The sequence below is a fragment of the Pangasianodon hypophthalmus genome, unplaced genomic scaffold (assembly GCF_027358585.1).
Source record: "Pangasianodon hypophthalmus isolate fPanHyp1 unplaced genomic scaffold, fPanHyp1.pri scaffold_103_ctg1, whole genome shotgun sequence".
In the NCBI taxonomy this organism is placed as follows: Eukaryota; Metazoa; Chordata; class Actinopteri; order Siluriformes; family Pangasiidae; genus Pangasianodon; species Pangasianodon hypophthalmus.
The window spans coordinates 14366-25000 of record NW_026514203.1 but is presented as its reverse complement, the minus strand read 5'-3'; the positions used below and the strand labels follow the sequence as shown (position 1 = coordinate 25000).

The following is a 10635-nucleotide window of genomic DNA, read 5'->3' as shown; positions in this document are numbered from 1 at the left end:
GTCAGGTGTGGAGTCGAGACTCAGGTGTGGAGTGGGGACTCAGGAGTCAGGTGTGGAGTGTGGAGTCAGGAGTCAGGTGTGGAGTGTGGAGTGAGGAGTCAGGTGTGGAGTGTGGAGTGTGGAGTCAGGTGTGGAGTGTGGAGTGAGGAGTCAGGTGTGGAGTGTGGAGTCAGGAGTCAGGTGTGGAGTGTGGAGTCAGGTGTGGAGTGTGGAGTGAGGAGTCAGGTGTGGAGTGTGGAGTCAGGAGTCAGGTGTGGAGTGTGGAGTCAGGAGTCAGGTGTGGAGTGTGGAGTGGGGAGTCAGGAGTCAGGTGTGGAGTGTGGAGTGAGGAGTCAGGTGTGGAGTGAGGAGTGAGGAGTCAGGTGTGGAGTGTGGAGTGGGGAGTCAGGAGTCAGGTGTGGAGTGGGGAGTCAGGAGTCAGGTGTGGAGTGGGGAGTGGGGAGTGAGGAGTCAGGTGTGGAGTGTGGAGTCAGGAGTCAGGTGTGGAGTCAGGAGTCGGGTGTGGAGTGGGGAGTGAGGAGTCAGGTGTGGAGTCAGGAGTCAGGTGTGGAGTGGGGAGTGAGGAGTCAGGTGTGGAGTGTGGAGTGGGGAGTCAGGAGTCAGGTGTGGAGTGGGGAGTCAGGAGTCAGGTGTGGAGTGGGGAGTCAGGAGTCAGGTGTGGAGTGGGGAGTCAGGAGTCAGGTGTGGAGTCAGGAGTCGGGTGTGGAGTGGGGAGTGAGGAGTCGGGTGTGGAGTGAGGAGTCAGGTGTGGAGTGAGGAGTCAGGTGTGGAGTGTGGAGTCAGGACTCAGGTGTGGAGTGTGGAGTCAGGACTCAGGTGTGGAGTCGGGAGTCAGGAGTCAGGTGTGGAGTTGGGAGTCAGGTGTGGAGTCAGGACTCAGGTGTGGAGTCGGGAGTCAGGAGTCAGGTGTGGAGTGAGGAGTCAGGAGTGGAGTCGGGAGTCAGGAGTCAGGAGTGGAGTCGGGAGTCAGGAGTCAGGTGTGGAGTGGGGACTCAGGAGTCAGGTGTGGAGTGTGGAGTGAGGAGTCAGGAGTCAGGTGTGGAGTGTGGAGTGAGGAGTCAGGTGTGGAGTGTGGAGTCAGGAGTCAGGTGTGGAGTGTGGAGTCAGGAGTCAGGTGTGGAGTGGGGAGTGAGGAGTCAGGTGTGGAGTGAGGAGTCAGGTGTGGAGTGAGGAGTCAGGTGTGGAGTGTGGAGTGTGGAGTCAGGTGTGGAGTGTGGAGTGAGGAGTCAGGTGTGGAGTGAGGAGTGAGGAGTCAGGTGTGGAGTGAGGAGTGAGGAGTCAGGTGTGGAGTGGGGAGTGGGGAGTCAGGAGTCAGGTGTGGAGTGGGGAGTCAGGAGTCAGGTGTGGAGTGGGGAGTGGGGAGTGAGGAGTCAGGTGTGGAGTGTGGAGTCAGGAGTGGAGTCAGGAGTCAGGTGTGGAGTGTGGAGTGGGGAGTGAGGAGTCAGGTGTGGAGTGTGGAGTGAGGAGTCAGGTGTGGAGTGGGGAGTGAGGAGTCAGGTGTGGAGTGTGGAGTGGGGAGTCAGGTGTGGAGTGGGGAGTGAGGAGTCAGGTGTGGAGTGGGGAGTGAGGAGTCAGGTGTGGAGTGTGGAGTGAGGAGTGAGGAGTCAGGTGTGGAGTGTGGAGTGAGGAGTGAGGAGTCAGGTGGGGAGTGTGGAGTGAGGAGTCAGGTGTGGAGTGAGGAGTGAGGAGTCAGGTGTGGAGTGGGGAGTGAGGAGTCAGGTGTGGAGTGTGGAGTGGGGAGTGAGGAGTCAGGTGGGGAGTGTGGAGTCAGGAGTCAGGTGTGGAGTGTGGAGTCAGGTGGGGAGTGTGGAGTCAGGAGTCAGGTGTGGAGTGTGGAGTGGGGAGTGAGGAGTCAGGTGTGGAGTGTGGAGTGGGGAGTGAGGAGTCAGGTGGGGAGTGTGGAGTGAGGAGTCAGGTGTGGAGTGGGGAGTGAGGAGTCAGGTGTGGAGTGGGGAGTCAGGAGTCAGGTGTGGAGTGTGGAGTGAGGAGTCAGGTGTGGAGTGTGGAGTGGGGAGTGAGGAGTCAGGTGGGGAGTGTGGAGTGAGGAGTCAGGTGTGGAGTGTGGAGTGGGGAGTGAGGAGTCAGGTGGGGAGTGTGGAGTGAGGAGTCAGGTGTGGAGTGAGGAGTGAGGAGTCAGGTGTGGAGTGGGGAGTGAGGAGTCAGGTGTGGAGTGGGGAGTGAGGAGTCAGGTGTGGAGTGTGGAGTGGGGAGTGAGGAGTCAGGTGTGGAGTGTGGAGTGGGGAGTGTGGAGTCAGGAGTCAGGTGTGGAGTGTGGAGTGGGGAGTGTGGAGTCAGGAGTCAGGTGTGGAGTGGGGAGTGAGGAGTCAGGTGGGGAGTGTGGAGTCAGGAGTCAGGTGTGGAGTGTGGAGTGGGGAGTGAGGAGTCAGGTGGGGAGTGTGGAGTGAGGAGTCAGGTGTGGAGTGTGGAGTGGGGAGTGGGGAGTCAGGTGGGGAGTGTGGAGTGAGGAGTCAGGTGTGGAGTGAGGAGTGAGGAGTCAGGTGGGGAGTGTGGAGTGAGGAGTCAGGTGGGGAGTGTGGAGTGTGGAGTCAGGTGTGGAGTGTGGAGTGAGGAGTCAGGTGTGGAGTGAGGAGTCAGGAGTCAGGTGGGGAGTGTGGAGTCAGGAGTCAGGTGTGGAGTGTGGAGTGGGGAGTGAGGAGTCAGGTGGGGAGTGTGGAGTGAGGAGTCAGGTGTGGAGTGTGGAGTCAGGAGTCAGGTGTGGAGTGGGGAGTCAGGTGTGGAGTGGGGAGTGAGGAGTCAGGTGTGGAGTGTGGAGTCAGGAGTCAGGTGTGGAGTGTGGAGTGTGGAGTGAGGAGTCAGGTGGGGAGTGTGGAGTCAGGAGTCAGGTGTGGAGTGTGGAGTGAGGAGTCAGGTGTGGAGTGTGGAGTGTGGAGTCAGGTGTGGAGTGGGGAGTGAGGAGTCAGGTGTGGAGTGGGGAGTCAGGTGTGGAGTGAGGAGTCAGGTGTGGAGTGTGGAGTCAGGAGTCAGGAGTCAGGTGTGGAGTGTGGAGTGGAGTGGGGAGTGAGGAGTCAGGTGTGGAGTGTGGAGTGAGGAGTCAGGTGTGGAGTGGGGAGTGAGGAGTCAGGTGTGGAGTGTGGAGTGTGGAGTCAGGAGTCAGGTGTGGAGTGTGGAGTCAGGAGTCAGGTGTGGAGTGGGGAGTGTGGAGTGTGGAGTCAGGTGTGGAGTGTGGAGTCAGGTGTGGAGTCAGGTGTGGAGTGTGGAGTGTGGAGTGAGGAGTCAGGTGTGGAGTCAGGAGTCAGGTGTGGAGTGTGGAGTGAGGAGTCAGGTGTGGAGTCAGGAGTCAGGTGTGGAGTGGGGAGTGTGGAGTGTGGAGTCAGGTGTGGAGTGTGGAGTCAGGTGTGGAGTGTGGAGTGGGGAGTGTGGAGTGTGGAGTCAGGTGTGGAGTGGGGAGTGAGGAGTCAGGTGTGGAGTCAGGAGTCAGGTGTGGAGTGGGGAGTGAGGAGTCAGGTGGGGAGTGGGGAGTCAGGTGTGGAGTGTGGAGTCAGGTGTGGAGTGTGGAGTGAGGAGTCAGGTGTGGGGTGTGGAGTGAGGAGTCAGGTGTGGAGTGAGGAGTCAGGTGCGGAGTGTGGAGTGGGGAGTCAGGTGTGGAGTGGGGAGTGTGGAGTGGGGAGTGAGGTGTGGAGTGTGGAGTCAGGTGTGGAGTGGGGAGTGGGGAGTCAGGTGTGGAGTGTGGAGTCAGGTGTGGAGTGTGGAGTGAGGAGTCAGGTGTGGGGTGTGGAGTGAGGAGTCAGGTGTGGAGTGAGGAGTCAGGTGCGGAGTGTGGAGTCAGGTGTGGAGTGTGGAGTGAGGAGTCAGGTGTGGGGTGTGGAGTGAGGAGTCAGGTGTGGAGTGAGGAGTCAGGTGCGGAGTGTGGAGTGGGGAGTCAGGTGTGGAGTGAGAAGTCAGGTGTGCTGCAGTACCTGATAGGTCCAGGGTCGGCCGCTGAGCATCTCTGTGCACTGGAAGCCAGAGGTCATGCAGTGGGCGGTGAACTGAGCTCCATCAGGGAACAGAGTCATATCCACACTCTGACCAAAATCTATCAGAACCAAACCGTGCTCCAGGTTCTGCTCACTGACGTCCTTATTCTCCAGGAACCTGCAGAGAGAGAGAGAGAGAGAGAGAGAGAGAGAGAGAGAGAGACACACACACACACACACACACACACACACACACACACACACACCCCCGTCAGGACACTGCACTAACACCTTCACTGTGTGTGTGTCTCGGTGCTGAGGAAAACACACCCCATGCTGAACACACAGGACTCAACACTGCAGAGTGTGTGTTCCTCAGACGCTCTAACACAGACCATAATAATCACATCACCGAGTTCCCTCTCCCTGTGTGCGTTAGACTAAAGCTGCACACACACACACACACACACACACACACACACGCAGAGACACAGAGACACAGAGACACAGAGACACAGAGACACACATACGCAGACACGCGGAGACACACGCGGAGACACATGCGGAGAGACACGCGGAGACACACGCGGAGAGACACGCGGAGACACACGCGGAGACACACGCGGAGACACACGCGGAGAGACACGGAGACACACGCGGAGACACACATGCAGAGACACACATGCAGAGACACGGAGACACACATGCAGAGACACACATGCGGAGACACACACGCGGAGACACGGAGACACACACGCAGAGACACGGAGACACACACGCAGAGACACGGAGACACACACGCAGAGACACACGCGGAGACACACGCAGAGACACGCGGAGACACACACGCGGAGACACACACGCGGAGACACACACGCGGAGACACGCAGAGACACACGCGGAGACACACGCGGAGACACACACGCGGAGACACGGAGACACACACGCAGAGACACACATGCGGAGACACGGAGACACACATGCGGAGACACACATGCGGAGACACACGCGGAGACACACGCAAAGACACACGCAGAGACACGGAGACACACATGCAGAGACACACACGCGGAGACACACACGCAGAGACACGGAGACACACACGCGGAGACACGCGCGGAGACACACACGCGGAGACACACGCGGAGACACACGCGGAGACACACATGCAGAGACACACATGCAGAGACACGGAGACACACACGCAGAGACACGCGGAGACACACACGCGGAGACACACACGCGGAGACACACGCAGAGACACGCAGAGACACACACGCAGAGACACACGCGGAGACACAGGCAGAGACACGCGGAGACACACACGCGGAGACACACGCGGAGACACACACGCGGAGACACGCAGAGACACACGCGGAGACACACGCGGAGACACGGAGACACACACGCAGAGACACACATGCGGAGACACGGAGACACACATGCGGAGACACACACGCGGAGACACACATGCGGAGACACACGCGGAGACACACGCGGAGACACACGCGGAGACACGGAGACACACATGCAGAGACACACACGCGGAGACACACACGCAGAGACACGGAGACACACACGCAGAGACACGGAGACACACACGCGGAGACACGCGCGGAGACACACACGCGGAGACACACACGCGGAGACACACACGCGGAGACACACATGCAGAGACACGGAGACACACACACACCTCTCTCCCAGCAGGAAGTTGTCGGGTTTGATGTCGGCGTGGATGATGCGTGCGGCGTGCAGTCGCTCCACCATGTCCAGGATACACACAGTGAAATACAGCACGAGAGGCTGAGGCATCACCTTCTCACTGCGGCTCTTATACAGGTTTACCACGTTCTACACACGCATGCACACACACACACGCGCGCACACACACGCGCGCGCGCGCGTGCACACGCGCACACACACGCGCACGCACACGCGCACGCACAGAGAGAGAGAAAGAGAGAAAGAGAGAGAGAGAGAGAGAGAGAGAGAGAGAAGAGGACAGATTGATTTATTTATCATCAGTAAACTCTGGAGAACACGAGGAACACACACTCTATACACACTCTATAGCTCTATAACTCTAAAGCTCAGATCTGAAACTCTACGCGTTTAAGGTGGAATATTAATTTTGGAGTTAGTTGGAATTTTCACAGATTTGTAATTAATTCCTTAATGACTGTAGATTATAAACACTTTGATCTCTTTTATTTTTGGATAGGTGAAGCACTGTGAGAGGAACGGTGAAATGCTGACGGACAGGAACACCATCACTCAGGCATGGAGGTGTCGTGACTAACGGCGTGAGGTGACTAACGGCGTGAGGTGACTAACGGCGTGAGGTGAATAACGGCGTGGAGGTGAATAACGGCGTGGAGGTGAATAACGGCGTGAGGTGACTAACGGCGTGAGGTGACTAATGGTGTGGAGGTGTCGTGATTAAGAGCGTGGAGGTGATTAATGGCGTGGAGGTGATTAATGGCGTGGAGGTGATTAATGGTGTGGAGGTGATTAATGGTGTGGAGGTGATTAATGGTGTGGAGGTGTCGTGAGGTGATTAATGGTGTGGAGGTGATTAACGGCGTGGAGGTGATTAATGGTGTGGAGGTGATTAACGGTGTGGAGGTGATTAATGGTGTGGAGGTGATTAATGGTGTGGAGGTGATTAATGGTGTGGAGGTGTCGTGAGGTGATTAATGGTGTGGAGGTGATTAAGAGCGTGGAGGTGATTAATGGTGTGGAGGTGATTAACGGTGTGGAGGTGATTAATGGCGTGGAGGTGATTAATGGCGTGGAGGTGATTAATGGCGTGGAGGTGATTAATGGCGTGGAGGTGATTAATGGTGTGGAGGTGATTAATGGTGTGGAGGTGATTAACGGTGTGGAGGTGATTAATGGCGTGGAGGTGATTAATGGTGTGGAGGTGATTAATGGTGTGGAGGTGATTAATGGTGTGGAGGTGTCGTGAGGTGATTAATGGTGTGGAGGTGATTAACGGCGTGGAGGTGATTAATGGTGTGGAGGTGATTAATGGTGTGGAGGTGATTAACAGTGATTAACGGCGCGGAGGTGACTAACGGCGTGGAGGTGATTAAGAGCGTGGAGGTGACTAACGGCGTGGAGGTGACTAACGGCGTGGAGGTGATTAACGGCGTGGAGGTGACTAACGGCGTGGAGGTGATTAACGGCGTGGAGGTGATTAATGGCGTGGAGGTGAATAACGGCGTGGAGGTGATTAATGGTGTGGAGGTGTCGTGATTAAGAGCGTGGAGGTGATTAACGGCGTGGAGGTGATTAACGGCGTGGAGGTGATTAACGGCGTGGAGGTGATTAACGGCGTGGAGGTGATTAACGGCGTGGAGGTGATTAACGGCGTGGAGGTGATTAACGGCGTGGAGGTGATTAATGGCGTGGAGGTGATTAATGGCGTGGAGGTGTCGTGATTAAGAGCGTGGAGGTGAATAACGGCGTGGAGGTGATTAATGGCGTGGAGGTGATTAAGAGCGTGGAGGTGTCGTGATTAAGAGCGTGGAGGTGATTAAGAGCGTGGAGGTGAATAACGGCGTGGAGGTGATTAATGGTGTGGAGGTGTCGTGATTAACGGCGTGGAGGTGATTAACGGCGTGGAGGTGATTAACGGCGTGGAGGTGATTAACGGCGTGGAGGTGATTAATGGTGTGGAGGTGATTAACGGCGTGGAGGTGATTAATGGTGTGGAGGTGACTAACGGCGTGGAGGTGATTAACAGCGTGGAGGTGATTAACGGCGTGGAGGTGATTAATGGTGTGGAGGTGATTAACGGCGTGGAGGTGATTAATGGTGTGGAGGTGTTTAACGGCGTGGAGGTGATTAATGGTGTGGAGGTGTCGTGAGGTGATTAATGGTGTGGAGGTGATTAATGGCGTGGAGGTGATTAATGGTGTGGAGGTGTCGTGAGGTGATTAATGGTGTGGAGGTGATTAATGGCGTGGAGGTGTCGTGATTAAGAGCGTGGAGGTGATTAATGGCGTGGAGGTGATTAATGGCGTGGAGGTGATGTGAGGTGATTAATGGCGTGGAGGTGATTAATGGCGTGGAGGTGATGTGAGGTGATTAATGGCGTGGAGGTGATTAATGGCGTGGAGGTGATTAATGGCGTGGAGGTGATGTGAGGTGATTAATGGTGTGGAGGTGATTAATGGTGTGGAGGTGATTAATGGTGTGGAGGTGATGTGAGGTGATTAATGGTGTGGAGGTGATTAATGGTGTGGAGGTGATTAATGGTGTGGAGGTGATTAATGGTGTGGAGGTGATTAATGGTGTGGAGGTGATGTGAGGTGATTAATGGTGTGGAGGTGATTAATGGTGTGGAGGTGATTAATGGTGTGGAGGTGATGTGAGGTGATTAATGGTGTGGAGGTGATTAATGGTGTGGAGGTGATTAATGGTGTGGAGGTGATTAATGGCGTGGAGGTGATGTGATTAAGAGCGTGGAGGTGATTAATGGCGTGGAGGTGATTAATGGTGTGGAGGTGATGTGATTAATGGTGTGGAGGTGATGTGAGGTGATTAATGGCGTGGAGGTGATTAATGGCGTGGAGGTGATTAATGGCGTGGAGGTGATGTGATTAAGAGCGTGGAGGTGATTAATGGTGTGGAGGTGATTAATGGCGTGGAGGTGATTAATGGCGTGGAGGTGATTAATGGTGTGGAGGTGATTAATGGTGTGGAGGTGATTAATGGTGTGGAGGTGATGTGAGGTGATTAATGGTGTGGAGGTGATGTGATTAATGGCGTGGAGGTGATTAATGGCGTGGAGGTGATTAATGGCGTGGAGGTGATGTGAGGTGATTAATGGTGTGGAGGTGATTAATGGTGTGGAGGTGATTAATGGTGTGGAGGTGATGTGAGGTGATTAATGGTGTGGAGGTGATTAATGGTGTGGAGGTGATTAATGGTGTGGAGGTGATTAATGGCGTGGAGGTGATGTGATTAAGAGCGTGGAGGTGATTAATGGCGTGGAGGTGATTAATGGTGTGGAGGTGATGTGAGGTGATTAATGGTGTGGAGGTGATGTGAGGTGATTAATGGTGTGGAGGTGATTAATGGCGTGGAGGTGATTAATGGCGTGGAGGTGATTAATGGCGTGGAGGTGATTAATGGCGTGGAGGTGATGTGAGGTGATTAATGGTGTGGAGGTGATTAATGGTGTGGAGGTGATTAATGGTGTGGAGGTGTCGTGATTAAGAGCGTGGAGGTGATTAATGGCGTGGAGGTGATTAATGGTGTGGAGGTGATTAATGGTGTGGAGGTGATGTGAGGTGATTAATGGTGTGGAGGTGATTAATGGTGTGGAGGTGATTAATGGCGTGGAGGTGATTAATGGCGTGGAGGTGTCGTGATTAAGAGCGTGGAGGTGATTAATGGTGTGGAGGTGATTAATGGTGTGGAGGTGATTAATGGTGTGGAGGTGATTAATGGCGTGGAGGTGTCGTGATTAAGAGCGTGGAGGTGATTAATGGCGTGGAGGTGATTAATGGCGTGGAGGTGATTAATGGCGTGGAGGTGTCGTGATTAAGAGCGTGGAGGTGATTAATGGTGTGGAGGTGATTAATGGCGTGGAGGTGTCGTGATTAAGAGCGTGGAGGTGATTAATGGTGTGGAGGTGATTAATGGTGTGGAGGTGATTAATGGCGTGGAGGTGTCGTGATTAAGAGCGTGGAGGTGATTAATGGTGTGGAGGTGATTAATGGCGTGGAGGTGATTAATGGCGTGGAGGTGATTAATGGCGTGGAGGTGTCGTGAGGTGATTAACGGCGTCAGGTGTTTCCTCACCAGCAGCGTGCCGCAGTTGTGCAGCTCTCCCAGGAGCACGCTGCCGTTGCTGAACAGGTGAGCGGCGTGCAGCTGGTTGTACAGGTGACGAGCTCTCGGCTCCACACGCGTGTTCAGCTGAGCGTTAATGTAAAACTCCCAGGGGTTCGCGGGCTTCTGTACCTGCACAGGTAACACACGCTTTAAATCCTCTCTAACACACCTGCTGCAGGTAAACACACCTCTACAACATTCTAAACACTGTGAGATAAAAAAAAAAAAAAAAAAAAAAGAGGTTCATTCTCATGTTATGAGCAAATTACAAAACATGACAGTGAGTCACATGACCTTCCAGTCCAACAGGAGGTCATGTGATCAGCCTCTGCTACATAAATGCAGAGATATAAACAGGTGTTAAAGCATATAAAGGGTTAAATTATTTACCTTCAGGATGAGTTTGTGTGAGGTGTTGAGGTCGGTGGCCTGATAAACGGTGGCGAAGGCTCCCTGACCCACAACACAGTCCACACGCACACACACATCCCCTGAAACACACACACACACACACACACACACACACACACCATCCATCACCATTCACACAGGTGTTCTGAGGTGTGTGCTTTAAAACACTATTAAAACACTATCATTTAAAACACTATTAAACCTGGAATTTACTTGGACACAAGATGGCCGCCGCACAACTCCTGAGGTATTTTGGAGCATCATTCATGCAAGTCTTCAGAAATTAGGGCGGTGTGAGTGTATAGGGCGGTGTGAGTGTATAGAGCGGTGTGAGTGTATAGAGAGGTGTGAGTGTATAGCGGGGTGTGAGTGTATAGCGGGGTGTGAGTGTATAGAGAGGTGTGAGTGTATAGGGCGGTGTGAGTGTATAGAGAGGTGTGAGTGTATAGGGCGGTGT

General features: G+C 54.5%; 1 protein-coding gene across 1 annotated transcript in view; it reads right to left on the bottom strand.

Annotated features, from left to right (window-relative positions):
• Window positions 1-10319, bottom strand: part of LOC128317914 (mitotic checkpoint serine/threonine-protein kinase BUB1-like) — a 12466-nt gene extending 2147 nt beyond the window's left edge. The window contains exons 1-4 of the mRNA XM_053231922.1: window positions 10158-10319; window positions 9735-9896; window positions 5614-5771; window positions 3918-4095 (exon numbers count right to left, since the gene is read on the bottom strand). Of these exons, the coding sequence (XP_053087897.1) occupies window positions 3918-4095; window positions 5614-5771; window positions 9735-9896; window positions 10158-10310 (651 nt within the window). The 5' untranslated portion in view covers window positions 10311-10319. The remainder of the gene's footprint in view (window positions 1-3917; window positions 4096-5613; window positions 5772-9734; window positions 9897-10157) is intronic.
• Between the last annotated feature and the right edge of the window lie 316 nt (window positions 10320-10635).